General features: G+C 52.9%; 1 protein-coding gene across 1 annotated transcript in view; it reads left to right on the forward strand.

Moving 5' to 3' along the window:
• Positions 1–1,189: 1,189 nt before the first annotated feature.
• Positions 1,190–14,064, forward strand: part of COL5A3 (collagen, type V, alpha 3) — a 40,991-nt gene continuing 28,116 nt past the window's right edge. Inside the window, exons 1-22 of the mRNA XM_010828392.1 lie at positions 1,190–1,208; positions 1,436–1,597; positions 1,681–1,870; positions 1,946–2,102; positions 3,640–3,744; positions 4,071–4,223; positions 6,879–6,992; positions 7,097–7,243; positions 8,765–8,812; positions 8,885–8,926; positions 9,246–9,308; positions 9,816–9,890; positions 9,992–10,075; positions 10,447–10,503; positions 10,601–10,654; positions 11,207–11,260; positions 12,339–12,392; positions 12,475–12,528; positions 12,722–12,775; positions 13,349–13,393; positions 13,505–13,558; positions 13,743–13,787. Of these exons, the coding sequence (XP_010826694.1) occupies positions 1,468–1,597; positions 1,681–1,870; positions 1,946–2,102; positions 3,640–3,744; positions 4,071–4,223; positions 6,879–6,992; positions 7,097–7,243; positions 8,765–8,812; positions 8,885–8,926; positions 9,246–9,308; positions 9,816–9,890; positions 9,992–10,075; positions 10,447–10,503; positions 10,601–10,654; positions 11,207–11,260; positions 12,339–12,392; positions 12,475–12,528; positions 12,722–12,775; positions 13,349–13,393; positions 13,505–13,558; positions 13,743–13,787 (1,779 nt within the window). The 5' untranslated portion in view covers positions 1,190–1,208; positions 1,436–1,467. The remainder of the gene's footprint in view (positions 1,209–1,435; positions 1,598–1,680; positions 1,871–1,945; positions 2,103–3,639; positions 3,745–4,070; positions 4,224–6,878; positions 6,993–7,096; positions 7,244–8,764; positions 8,813–8,884; positions 8,927–9,245; positions 9,309–9,815; positions 9,891–9,991; positions 10,076–10,446; positions 10,504–10,600; positions 10,655–11,206; positions 11,261–12,338; positions 12,393–12,474; positions 12,529–12,721; positions 12,776–13,348; positions 13,394–13,504; positions 13,559–13,742; positions 13,788–14,064) is intronic.

Raw genomic sequence — 14,064 nt, forward strand, 5'->3', positions numbered from 1 at the left:
GAGAGAGATGGGAGAGTAATCCACACATAGAGATAGAGAGAGGCATGCAGAGAAAAACAGATGTGAGAACCAGGGAAGTACCAAGAGGCAGAGACAGAGCTAGAGAGTGAGAGCGAGCGTGAGTTAGCAAAAGAGAGAGGGAGAGGGACTGATTCAGAGTTGGACACAGAAAGTGGGATGGGGAGAAGGCGGGGAGGGGGAGAGAAGGAAAAATAGCAGAAGTTTGGGGCAAGAGAGAGCTGAGGCTGGAACAGGGCTCTGTAGTCTGGTGAATGCGGGATCTGACCCAGGGGGAGCGGAGATGGGAAGCCCACATCTGAGCCCCGATCTCCCCCAAGTCTGGCCCCTCACCCTGGCTCCCCAATGGTGAGCTCAGCCGAGCCGCCCCCGGGGTGAGGTCATGGCAGATTCGGCAGAATCTGGCTCCTGCCAAGAGGCTGGGTCAGGGGGTCAGTGGGACAGTCTGCTGAGGGGAGGGGGATCAGGCAGGGGCTTTGGGCCCAGGGGAGGACCCCGCCCACCCTTGCCCAGCCATGTGGTTCTACTTAGCACTGGCCAGGCTGCACCGGGTGGGGCTGGTAGGACAGCCTGGGTTAAGATCTGACTGGACCAGTCTCTTCCTTTGCTGGGATGAGAGGGAGAGGGTCAGAGGGAGGAAGTCAGGAGGTTATCAGGGAGAGGTGGTCAGAGGAGAAGGTCGGAGAGGGTGATGAAATGGGGAGGTCACGGGTTGAAAGAGACTGGGATAGGCAGAGGAAAGAGGTCGGGGGTAGTCAGAAGGAGACGGTCAGGGTCAGGCAGAGGAAGGTCAGAGGGCATGGCCAGAAATCAGTGGGGATCAGATAAAGTGTGGTCAGAGGGAAGAGATCCAAAATGGCAGTGGTCAAAGAGAGGAAGTCCTGGGCGATGGTGGTCAGAGGAAGAAGCCAGGAGAGGTGGTGGTCAGAGGGAGGAAGTCATGGGTGAAGGTTGTCAGAGGAAGTCATGGACGAGTGTGGTCAGAGGGAGGATGTCCGAGGGAGTGGAGCCAAGGGAAGAGGTGGGAAGGACATACAGAAGGAGCCCCTCCTCTCTAAGCGGGTTTCCCCTGGCAAGGGGGCTTCAGGCCTGGGAAGCAGCCCCAGGGAGCTGGTGCGGGGGAGTGTGGAGAGGGGGACCGCCTGGCTCTGGGGCTCAGGCCAGGAAGCTTTGATTCATCCCAGAACTAGGTCAGCTTTTTTTTCTTCTCACCAAAAACCAAGGGAAAAAAAACAGGAGTCAACAGGCTGATGAGGCCGGAACAGCTGTGGAGGGGTGAGGGGAGCACGGGTCCCAGGCCTGCTCCTTCCCCCGACCCATAAACACAGTTGGGGATGCTGAGTCCTCCAAACTGGAGCTGCTCACACAGAGTCCTGGGCTTGTTCTAACTGCCCTGCACCCCGCCTTCTTTCTCTAGTAGATCCTGTGGATGTGCTGAAGGCACTGGGCATGCGGGGGGGCCAGGCTGGGATCCCTGAGGGACCCGGCCTCTGCCCCCAGAGGGTCCCGGAGGGCGACCGAGCATTCCGGGTGGGCAAGACTGGCACACTTGGTGTCCCCACGCAGGAGCTCTTCCAAGGTGAGTCAGGGCCAGAGGGGCTGTGGGTCATCCTGGGAGCTGGGGTCACAGCATGAACTGCCCCCTTCCCTCTGCCCTCCCAGATGGGCACTTTCCTGAGAACTTCTCCATCCTGATCACCCTGCGGGGCCAGCCGGCCAACCGTTCTGTCCTTCTGTCCATCTATGATGAGGGCGGCGTCCGGCAGCTCGGCTTGGCCTTGGGGCCAGCTCTGGACCTCCTAGGTGACTCCTTCAGCCCCCTCCCCCAGCAGGTCAACCTCACGGATGGCAGGTGAATATGGGGAGGGTGGGGGATCCCGGGAGGGTGAGTGAGGAGCACCCCTCCACTGAGACTGTGTGCTTGCAGGTGGCACCGTGTGGCAGTCAGTGTGGACGGTGAGATGGTGACCCTGGTGGCTGATTGTGAACCTCAGCTCCCCATGTTGGCTCAGGGACCTCGATTCATCAGTACAGCGGGACTCACTGTGCTGGGGACCCAGGACCTTGGCGAGGAGACTTTTGAGGTAGCTTTTCAGGGATTGGGCTTCCCTGAAAGCTCAGTTGGTAAAGAATCCGCCTACAATGCAGGAGACCCCGGTTCGATTCCTGGGTCAGGAAGATCCACTGGAGAGGGGATAGGCTACCCACTCCACTATTCTTGGGCTTTCCTTGTGACTCAGCTGGTAAAGAATCCGCCTGCAATGTGGGAGACCTGGGTTTGATCCCTGGGTTAGGAAGATCCACTGGAGAAGGGAAAAGGCTGCCCACTCTAGTATTCTGGCCTGGAGAAGTCCATGGACTGTATAGTGCATGGGATTGCAAAGAGTCAGACATGACTGAGTGACTTTCACTTCACTTCACTTCACTTCAGTGATGGGGAAACTGAGGCAGAGGGCTGAAGGAAGGTTTGTCTGCAGCCTGAATCTGGAGAAGAAATGGAAGAAGAGAACTATCCAGCTTCAATTCAGCACCAGGAAGCTGAGAGAAGGGAGCCCATGTGTTGTAGTGCATCTTTGGTGTCTGTCTGTGAGACTGTAAAACCACGATTCAATCATTTGTGATGGTGCATGCTAGGCTTAGGCTTCACAGGTGGCACTCGTAGTAAAGAACCTGCCCGGCAATGCAGGAGGCAAAAGAAACGTGGGTTTGACCCCTGGGTCGAGAAGATCCCCTGGAGGAGGAAATGGCAACCCACTCCAGTATCTTTGCTTGGAGAATCCCATGGACAGAAGAACTTATCGGACTATAGCCCAAGGGGTCACAAAGAGATGGACACGACTGAAGCGACTTAGCATGCACACACGTACTTAGCTTAAGGTGGGAGGATAAGACTGTGATGCGTGACCACACTGGCTGTTGTGATGGTGTGTGTTGCCAGCAAGGCAAGGTGTCATGAGGCTCTGTGACAGACGTGTTTTCAATGTGTCATAAAATTGTCATGTGTGTCATAAAAATCCAGGAAACTCATCATCCGGTTTCTTTTTCTAAAAGAAAAAAATGTCTATTGTTATGGCTGTGCTGGGTCTTCGTTGCTGCTGTGGCTACTCTCCAGTTGCAGTGCATGGGCTTTCCCTTGTGGTGGCTTTTCTTGTTGGGGAACATGGGCTCCAGGGCACGTGGGCTTTAGTAGTTGTGATGCATGGATTTAGTTTCACTGTAGCACGTGGCATCTTCCTGGACTAGGGATTGAACCCATGTCTGCATTGGCAGATTTTTAACCACTAGACTACTAGGAAAGTTTTTGTTTCCCTTCTCGTCCCTGGAACCTTGAAGGGCACCTGACTCACAGTAGGTGTCACCATGTGCCTAAGAGAAAAGGAACAAATGTGCCTCTGATGGGACAGACGTTTTGGGGTGTGGCTTGTGGTTTGGCATTACCCTGATAGAATCTTCCTGCTCTCAGTTTTGGGGTGCAGAGGGATTTCTGGGGCTGTGGTGGGGCTATCCCTTCCTTATACTTAGTAGTGGTGATTTGAGTGGAAAAATACAAGACCCTGCTGCTTGGAATGGGGATTGGGGTCAGGCTGTGGACCCCTTCGCCAACCCCCACTCTCTCCCCAGGGAGATGTTCAGGAGCTGGTGATAAGCCCAGATCCCCAGGCTGCCTTCCAGGCATGTGAGCGGTACCTTCCTGGCTGTGATGACCTGGATCCAACAGTCACCACGGTGAGTATGGGGCTTGTCCTGAGGTCACTGGCTCAGACATCCCTGGCTCCAGGTCTCAGGAATAAGTGAATTCTGAGCCCTGTCCATGGGGCTGAGTGACCCCCACCCTCAAACCATTCCTAGGCATGAATGACTTTGACCTCCAGCCACATAACTGACCCTTGGCCCCAGATCATGTATTGACCTTGACCCCAATTCCCAGGGCTGAGTGAGCCCTGGCTTTAAAACACAGGACCAATGGACCATGTGCCAGCATGACCTCCCGTGATCTGAGTGATGGAGTCTCCACTCAGAGCCTCTGGATCTGATTGGAATCCTCTCCCCAGGTCCCTCAGGGGGAGCCAGAAACCCCTCCCCCTAGGCGGAAGGGGAAAGGAAAAGGGAAGAAAAAAGGGCGAGGTCGTAAAGGGAAGGGCAGGAAGAAGAAGAACAAGGAAACTGTGGCTGTGAGTCCTCCTCCTGGCTCCCTGGACAACCAGGTAAGGGGTCTGCCCTTTGCCTGCCCTGCTTCTGGACTCTGATCCCCGCTGATCCCTTGTGCCTCATCCAGGGTCTCCCCCTCTGGTCTCCAGTCCCTGACCTTTGACTTATCTCGGCTGACCAATCACTGTTGGCGGGGGGCTTATCCTGTCTTAGGAGGTCTCTCATATCTTCCTCCCAACCTCCAGTTCTAAGGGTGGGGGTGCTGGAGGGAGGGGACACACCAGATGAGTACATTATTATTAGTGGGGTTCTTGTGAGGGCTACTGTTTGAGAAGAGCCACTAGCTGGGTTCAGTGATGGGTTTGTTGGTGCGTCATTGTTTGGCGTTGACTGGTTGGGGTTATTCAGTGAAGGGTCACTCACTGGGGGGACTCATTGGAAAAGACCCTAATGGTGGGAAAGACTGAAGGCAATAGGAGAAGGGGATGGCAGAGGATGAGATGGTTAGATAGCATCACTGACTCAATGGATGTGAATTTGAGCAAACTCCAGGAGATAATGGAGGATGGAGTTGCCTGGTCTAATAACATCCATGGGGTTTCAAAGAGTTGGATGTGACTTGGTGAGTGAACAGCAACAACAGCAATTAGGGGCACACTATTTGGACTCCCCGATAGAGATTACTGGTTGACATGGGTTACTGTAAGGAGATATTTATTAAGGTTGATGTTTGGGGGTTTCTAATTGGAGGTCATTCTTGGAAGCCATTGATGGAGGCCATTGTTGGTGTTATTGGTGTCACTAGCTTAAGGCTCATGGTGGGAGAGTGTCATTGTTGAGGATCACTAATTGGGGAAGTCGCCAGTGGGGGACTATTGATGAGAAAGCACTAGTGGGGTCACCAGTTGGAATCACTCGTTGGGGAGTGATTTTGGGGGGATCATGGATGACATAGTTAATTTGGGAGTCCCTAATGGGTAATTAGTTGGGAAGTCATTGATGGATCATTGGTTAATGAAATTACTGTCTGGGGGGGTCATTGGTTGGAGAGCACTAGTTGAGTTCATTTGTGGGTATTCGTTGTTGGAAGATCACTGGTTAAGAGGATTCATTGGTTAGGGGGTCACTGGTTAGTACTTCTTGTGGGGGTCATTGGTTGGGGAGGTCACTGACTGAAAGAGTAACTTGTTGGGGTCATTGATGGAAGTCGTTAATTGGGGGGCCAGTGATGGGTGACTGGTTATAGGAATACCTGGTGGAAGATCAAGGATACAGATTATTAGGAGGTGTTTTGGTTAGTCATTGGTTAGGATTCTTAATGGGGGTCACTGATCACAGGTTATTAATTGGAGGGTCACTAAATTGGGCTTCCCAGGTGGAGCTAGTGGTAAAGAACCCACCTACCAATGCAGGAGATGCAGATTTGATCCCTGGGTTGGGAAGATCCCCTGGAGGAAGAAATGGCAACCCGTTCCAGTATTCTTGCTTGGAGGATCCCATGGACAGGGGAGCCTGGCAGGCTATAGTCCACGGGGTCAGAAAGAGTCGGATACGACTGAAGTGACTTAGCATGCATGCATGCAATGGTTCATGACTGTAGGAATAATTGGGGGCCATTGATGGTGGTCATCAGTTGGCAGGGCCACTGTTTAGGTGTCCCTGGTAGGTGCCCTTTGTTGGGATCCTTGTTTGGAGGGTCACCGGTTGCATTACATCTGTTCTCAGCATCATGGAGAAAGAGGTTAGCACTTCAGCCTAGAACAGAGATGCCAGGACTATTCTACCCTTCCTCAGCCCCTTCCTCAGCGCCAACCCTTCACCTGGGCCCCCACCACCCGCTTTGCACCCTGACCCAGTTCCTTTGCAGCTGTCTGGGCCAGAAGGAGCTCGAACTCCCCCTCTGACTGCAGCCTGGCTGGCTGACCGCTGAGCTCTGCCTTGGGAGCGGACACATGAGCTAGGCTTCCGGGAGTCTGGCCCTGAGTGCTGGACATTGACCTTGACCACTGGGCTTTGGATCCAGTCCTGCTGTGCCTCCCAGCCCTGGCCAGCCCGGACCATCCTCCATACAAGAGGGCTCCCCCTGCTGGCTGTCCTCATCCAGCCATCACACCTTCGCCTCCACAGGCCTGAGGGTGCCCTATATACCTCTGATGTTTTTTGAGAATCCTCCTCTGTCCCCCTCCCTGGACTGAGTGCTCTGGGAGACAGGGTCTGTCTCTTCCTTCACCTTCCTTTTGCCTTTTTTTTTTTTTTTAAAGTATCTTCCCTTTTCACCTTAAAAATTATTTATTTATTTATATAGCTGTGCCTTGTCTTAGGCTTCCCTGGTGGCTCAGATGGTAAAGAATATGCCCAGAATGTGGGAGACCTGGGTTTGATCCCTGGGTTGGGACGTTCCCCCTGGAGAAGGAAATGTCAAACCACTCCAGTATTCTTGCCTGGAGAATCCCATGGACAGGGGAGCCTGACAGGCTACAGTCCATGGGGTCGCAGAGAGTTGGACACAATTGAGTGACTAACACTTTCACTGTCTTAGCTGTGGCACGTGGGATCTTTCTTAGTTGCAGCGTGTGGGATCTAGTTCTCTGACCAGGGATTGAATCTGGGCCCCCTGCATTGTGAGCGCAGAATCTTAGCCACTGGACCACCAGGGAAGTTCCCTCCCTTCCGCCTTGATTGACCTGGTACTCTCTCTGTCCGTCCTCCAGACCTCCACTGACATCCCCAAGACAGAGACACCAGAACCAACTCTGTCTCCGACACCCACGCCTTTGGTCATCACCACAACTGTGACCTTTGGTAGCAATGTCACCATCCTAGAGGTTGGTGGGAAGTGGACGGGGCTGGAAGGGAAGGTCCTGGGGTGGTGGTGGCGGCAGACAATGAAGAGCTCGGGGCAAACTTTGGTCTATTCCAATGTCCTCAGGAGGGCCTGGACCCTGACAATGGAACTGAACTGGAGACCCTGGAGACTGAGTTAGACAGAGAAGATGAAGAAGAAGGTGATCCCACCATGGGCCCCCACTTCCGGGCAGCAGAACAGTCATGGAATACTGAGTTCCAGATCTTTCCTGTGAGTTTGGGTGGCTTAGGTGCAGGGACTCCTTCCTGGAGCCACACATGGCCACATTCTTTTTTTTTTTGCTTTCTTTGCTCTTGCCTAGAATGCCTTCCCACCACCCCAGTGCAGTTGACAAATATTTATCTACAGATACTGTGCTAATGTGACAGGCATTGTGCTAATGAATGGCTCTGTGGGTAGGGTGATTCATTTGGCTTTTAGTCTAGGCATGATGAGAAGCCCTCTGGAGAGGGAACATGACGGGAGTTTTCAAAGCTCTCTCTGGTGCTGAACAGCCTGTGGACTGTAGGGGGAGCCAGAAGGGCAGCAGGGAAACCAGCGGTCTATGCAAAAGGAGAATCCTGCGGACAGAAGAGCCTGGCCCGCTACAGTCCACGGGGTCGCAAAGAGTAGGACACGTCTGAGTGATTAATACACACATGCATGCAAAATAGAAAGTGGTAACCTGGATGAGAGTGGTGGTGGTTGGGGGAGGGCGGAGGGGGCGGACAGAGACAAGTGGACTGACTTGAACCGTGCCCCATTTTGCTCTTGCTGCTGAAGGTGAAGAAAGATGCTAAGATGACTGGGGAGATGCATGGTGGCACCACTGAGTAAGATGGGGAAGCCTGAAGGAGGAGCAGGTGAAAAGGGTCAATGATCTTATTTCGGATGTGCTAAATTGGCAACTGGGCTTGCCTGGTGGCTCAGTGGTAAAGAACCCGCCGCCAGTGCAGGAGACGCTGATTCAATCACTGGGTTGGGAAGATCCCCTGGAGAAGGAAATGACAACCCTCTCCCATATTCTTGCCTGGAAAATCCCATGGACAGAGGAGCCTGGTGGGGGCTTCAGTCCATGCGGTCCCAGACTTGACTGAGCGACTGAACAACAGTGACAAATTGGCAACCCTTGTTCGGTTGTCAGTGCAAGTGATTGGTTAGAAAATTCTGGAGCTCAAGGGGTGGTCTAGACTGGAGATAAAGACTTAGAACTCATTAGCAGAGAGATTCTATCTTTAGTCCAGGGATTGGAGGAGATTGTCTAGAAAAATACCGCAGATAGGGAAGGCATCTAGGTTCTAGCCTTGATGTTGGACAAGGAAGAAGGTGAATGATCCTACCATCTTACCCTGAGTGCTTGTGATGTGCTAAGCATTGTTTTAACTTCTTCATCCTCCCATGGGATATATAGAGCAGGCTTTGACCCATGAACTTTGCACGTGAGTCTGCAGGAGTTAAATAAGTCTGTAGGAGTTGAATAAGTTGAATAAGTGAGAGGCAGTTCCAGGATTAAGATCTCACAGCATGCCCCAGAATTCATGGTCTTCACCTTGCTGCAGCACAGCCAGCTCAAAACTGGAAGCTGAGCTGCTGGAAACATATTGGTTGAAGAAAGAACAACAGAGGCAGCTCAGAGAATGGACTCTGTGTATGCATGTGTGTGTGTGTGTGTTTAGTGTAAAGTCAGTTAGCTGAGAGTTCTGTGTCTGAGTTCCAGGCTCACATCTGTTTTCTTTCCACCCCCTGCTCCAGGGTGCTGGGGAGAAAGGAGAAAAAGGAGAACCAGCTGTGGTCGAACAGGTAAGGGGTCTGGGGCTGGCAGAGTTGCAGGGGTGTGGGCAAGAATGGGGGTCACACTCCTTTCTCCCCCAGGGACAGCAGTTTGAAGGACCCCCAGGAGCCCCGGGACCCCAAGTGAGTCATGACTGCATTCCCCTCTTCTTGCCTTTTACTTCCAGTTGGGGTGTTTGATCTCCCCGGGTGCGGAGTTGGAGTGTAATGTTGCCAGATCATTCAATGACTGTTAGATACTTGAGGCTCAAAAGATGAATAAAAAACGGGATTGAGATGTAAAGTTGGAGGTTTATATGGATCAGAGTAGCATTGAGGGGCCAGGAGTGGCTCAGGGATGGGGTAGGAAGGTCAACACGGGGCCGAGGTCAGTGGTGGGCCGCAAGTCCCCTTGGCTCAGACTTTGCACTTCTCATGACCTCTGTACCTCTGTCTGCAACAGGGGGTGGTTGGCCCCTCAGGCCCTCCTGGCCCCCCAGGATTCCCTGGAGACCGTGGTCTACCGGTAAGAGAGTCTCTCTGGCATGTAACCTTTGGGGAGAGGGAGATTTCAAGCTGTGGAGCTGAAGCTGGGAGCATGGCTGGGGCTGGGGACATCACCTTGGGGCTGGCACTGACCCCTCCTGCTCATCTTTCTCCCCATTCGTGAATTGCCATCTGGCTCCTCTTCCATCTTGGGGGTGGGGCTATCCCCTGCTTTTTTCCTTCTGTCTCTATCCTTGAGTGTTTTTTGTCTCTTTCTCTCTATGTCTGTCTCCTCATCTCTCTTTCATCTGTCTCCGTTCTGTTTCTGTCTCTTTCACTTTTCATCACTTTCTCCCTCCCTCCCTCAATTTCTCTGTGTTTGTCTTGTCTTCTGTATCTTCTCTCTCCCTGCCCGCCTCTTTCCATCTCTCTGCCTTCACCTGTCTCTCTCCCTCTCTCCCGCTCTGTTTCTCTCTGTCCCCTCCTTCCCCTATCTTTTGCTCCATCTCTCTATCTCCATCCCTCTGTGTCTCTCTTCTTCTCTCAGGGCCCTGCTGGCCTCCCAGGCATCCCTGGCATGGATGGGATCCGGGGTCTCCCAGGCACTGTGATCATGATGCCGGTAAGAGGGAGACAGGCTGGCCTGGCCTTGGGGAGTGGAGTCCTGACCCAGGAAGTGGGGACCTCTTGTAGAAGTTACCCTCATTACTAGTTGCCCTCTAGTTCCAGTTTGCAAGAGGCTCTCACAAAGGACCCCCAGTATCCTTCCAGCAGGCCCAGGCTCAGGCAGTCCTGCAACAAGCTCAGGTGAGGGGAGGATAATCCGGGGACTGTTGGAGGGTGGGGCTTCCCCATTGGCTCAGCGGTAAAGAATCTGCCTGCAATTCAGGAGATGTAGGTTTGATCCCTGGGTCGGGAAGATCCCCTGGAGAGGGGAATTGCAACCCACTCGGGTATTCTTGCCTGGAGAATTCCATGGACAGAGGAGCCTGGCAGGCTACTGTCTATGAGGTAGCATATAACTGAGCATGCGTGTCGGGAGGTAATGGGAGGACATTGAGAGAATGACAAAGATGGGAGACACTGAATAGTCAGGAGACAGGTGGATATTTAACTCTTGACGATGATTTTGTGGGGGTGTGGAAGACTTGAGGCTTTGTTCCCCTCTGTCTCTTCAGCTCTCTATGAAAGGCCCTCCTGGCCCGGTGGGGCTCACCGGACGCCCAGGTCCCGTGGTGAGTAAGGAGGCTGCGTGGAAGAGGGAACACATCCGTGGAGATGACTCTAACTCAAACTCCCTCTAAGTGCATCACCCTGTTTTTCTTCTCCAAGGGTCTTCCTGGGTATCCAGGTCTGAAAGGAGAGATGGGAGAAATGGGGCCGCAGGTGAGATTGGTGGGGTGAGGGGCAGGGTGGATGGGAAGGTGGATGTCTCCCATGGCCACAGGATACAGTGCGAGTTGGGGAAAATAGCAAAAGGGCTGATGATACACTTGCAATTACTGCCTTTTTGATGTTTGAAATTGTGGTGCTGGAGAGTCCCTTGGACAGCCAGGAGAGCAAACTAGTCAATCCTAAAGGAAGTCAACCCTGAATATTTGTTAGAAGGACTGATCCTGAAGCTGAAGCTCCAATAACTTGGCCACCTAATTCGAAGAGCCAGCTCATTAGAAAAGATGCCGATGCTGGGAAAGATTGAAGGCAGGAGGAGAAAGGGGCAACAGAGGATGAGATGGTTGGATAATATCACAAACTTGATGGACATGACTTTGAGTAAACTTCAGAAGATAATGAAGGACAAGGAAGCCTGTCATGCTGCAGTCCATGGGGTCGCAAAGAGTCAGACACGACTTAGTGACTGAACACAACAGGGAATGACTTAAATTAAGTCCTTACTCTTTGTTATTCTTTTTCTGCCTCCTTTTCTTTCTCTTCTAGGGTCCCCGAGGGCTTCAGGGACCTCATGGGCCCCCTGGCCGAGAGGGAAAGATGGTGAGTGATTCGTATGTCTTCAGGTCATCCCTTAGCCAACTCTCAGCACCCAACACGAGCCTCGGCTCTGTGTTCTCAGGATCTGCTGGTGTCATTGGTGGGATAAGAGCACTGAGGACAGGGAATGGCAGTCCACTGAGGGTTATGGACTGCCGTTCCCAGTCAAGGGTGACAAAGGAAGCTGGCCAGGTCATGGAGTCAGGGAGGACCAGCTGAGGAATGATGCTTGAGTTGAGATTTGAGGTATAACCAGGGAAACAGGAGGGGAAGGGCATTCCAAGTGAAGGAACAGTACATGCAAAAGGAAAGACTGGCACATTGGGGAAAATGATAATTCCAGATAGTATTAATGTTCCATGGGGAACATACAGCAAGGAGATTAATGCAGACTGAAGATGGAGGCTTTTTTTTTTTTAAGTGTACTCTTCTCTTTTCAAAAAATTTATTTGTAAAAAATTTATTTATTTTTAATTTTTCTGACTGTCCTGGGTCTTCCTTGCTGTGAAGGGCTTTCTCTAGTTGCAGTGAGTGGGGCCACCCTCTCGTTGTGGAGCACAAGCTTCTCATCATGGTGGCTTCTCTCATTGTGGAGCACAGGCTCTAGGGCCCACGGGCTTCAGTAGTTGTAGCTCATGGGCTCTAGAGCTCAGGCTCGGTAGTTGCGGTGCACAGGCTTAGTTGCACTATGGCATGTTGGATCTTCCTGGATCAATTCTCAACCACTGGACCAAAAAGGAAGTCCTCTTTTTATTTTATTTTATTTTTTGGCCATGCGGTATGTGGGAATCTTAGTTCCCCAACCAGAGATGGAACCCTTGCCCCCTTGCAATGGAAGCATGGAGCCCCAACCACTGGACTGCCAGGGAATTCCCTGAAGACGAGGGTTCTTCATTTTTGTGATGCTGGTAACTCAGATTAGAGAAAGGGCACTAGGGATAAAGAGTAATGGATGGGTTTGAGATATACTTGAGAGGTTCAATTAGTACACAGTGAAACCACCAGCACAAGGGACTGCATGAGGAAGGTACTCCCCACATGGCAGTAGATGTCCTGACTATGTCACCCCTACCCCCGACAGGGCCGCGCTGGAGCAGATGGGGCTCGGGGCCTCCCCGGTGCCACGGGACCTAAGGTAGGTGATGTGGCCAGGACTGGGACTTGGAGGGACTGTCAGGGTAGAAGATTCAAGGCTCAGATGGTATCTTTTTGTGCAGGGTGATCGGGGCTTTGATGGCCTGCCAGGGCTGCCTGGTGAGAAGGGCCAAAGGGTGAGTGTGTGAGGCCCTTCCCCCACATCCACGCCCCTCCCGATATATTCATGACACTCTCCCCACCCCCAATATCAGAGCCTCCATCCCTGTGTCTGAGTGCTTGCCCCTCACACCCCATCTCCCTTTCTTGGGGGTTGATCTCTACCCTCACCTTTTGACTCTGAATGGCCCTCTGTGTTCCCCACTCCAGGGTGACTTTGGTTATGTGGGGAAACCTGGTCCCCCAGGAGAGGATGGACGGAAGGTAAGTTTGGAAGCAAGTTAGGGGGTGGTTTGGAAGCCAGAAAGCCAGAATGAGGGAAATAGAACATTCAGGAGACTGGGGGAGGGGTGAAGGTCTGCATTGGAGACTCAGGAGGCCCCATCAGGGGCTCAAAAAGACAGATGGAGAGTTGGGGGTTAGTACTAGAGTTACTGGGCTTTCCCTATGGCTCAGCGGTAAAGAATCCACCTGCCAATGCAGGAGACATCGGTCCCATCCCTGGGCGGGGAAGATCCCCTGGAGGAGGAAATGGCAACCCACTCCAGTGTTCTTGCCTAGAGAATCCCATGGACAGAGAAGCCTGGAGACCATGGGGTCGCAAAAGAGTCAGACCTGACTTAGAGACTAAACAACAACTAGAGTTCAGAGGTGAGGCCCGGGACTGCAGGTCCAGACTGGAGTCACGGGCCTGAATTTCAAGTCACGTACACCCAGCTGGCTGGATTCTGCCACAAGTTCTGACTCTGATGCCCTGGAAGGGGCTGCCCAGATGAGGGAAGGTGATTCTCTAAAGGTCATACCCTTGCCTCCCCAAGTGATGCCACTTTCCCACAGGGAGCAGAGGGACCTCCGGGGCCCACTGGCCAGGCAGGGGAGCCGGTGAGTATGAGGGACCCCTGGACTGCTTGTCTGACACAGAGGAGGGAGGCAGGCCTCCTTGGGCCTCAGAGCAGGGATGCTGGAATAACATTAGCTCCCACTTCCTTGCAGGGCCCCCGAGGACTGATTGGCCCTAGAGGCTCCCCCGGACCCCTGGGACGCCCGGTGAGAACATCACTGTCTTTCTACATCCCTGTTTGTCCTTTCCTCACCGTTATCTCCTCTGCATGTCCATTCCTTGCCGCCTGGCTTCTCTGCCCACTCACTGTTCCCCCTGTGCCTCTCAGCGTCTCAGACGCAGGCTCCTCCACGTGTGTCTGCCCTGGTCTCACAGCCTCTCCTCCCCCAGGGTGTGATTGGAAGTGATGGTGCTCCAGGTGCCAAAGGAAATGTGGTACGTGTTCCAATACCTGATGCTTTCTTTCTTTATCTTTGGCTACACTCAGTCTTTGTTGCTGCACGGGCTTTTTTCTAGTTGCAAGTGGGGGCTACTCTCTAGTTGCAGTGCACAGACTTCTCACTGTAGTGGCTTCTCTTGTTGCAGAGCACGGAGGGGCTCTAGGCGCATAGGCTCTAGGTCCGTGGGCTGCAGTAGTTGCAGCATGGGGACTCCATAGTTGCGGCTCCCGGGCTCTAGAGCACAGGCTCTATAGTTGTGGCGCACGGGCTTA

This window comes from Bison bison, unplaced genomic scaffold (assembly GCF_000754665.1).
Source record: "Bison bison bison isolate TAMUID 2011002044 unplaced genomic scaffold, Bison_UMD1.0 scf7180017864492, whole genome shotgun sequence".
NCBI classification, from domain to species: Eukaryota; Metazoa; Chordata; class Mammalia; order Artiodactyla; family Bovidae; genus Bison; species Bison bison.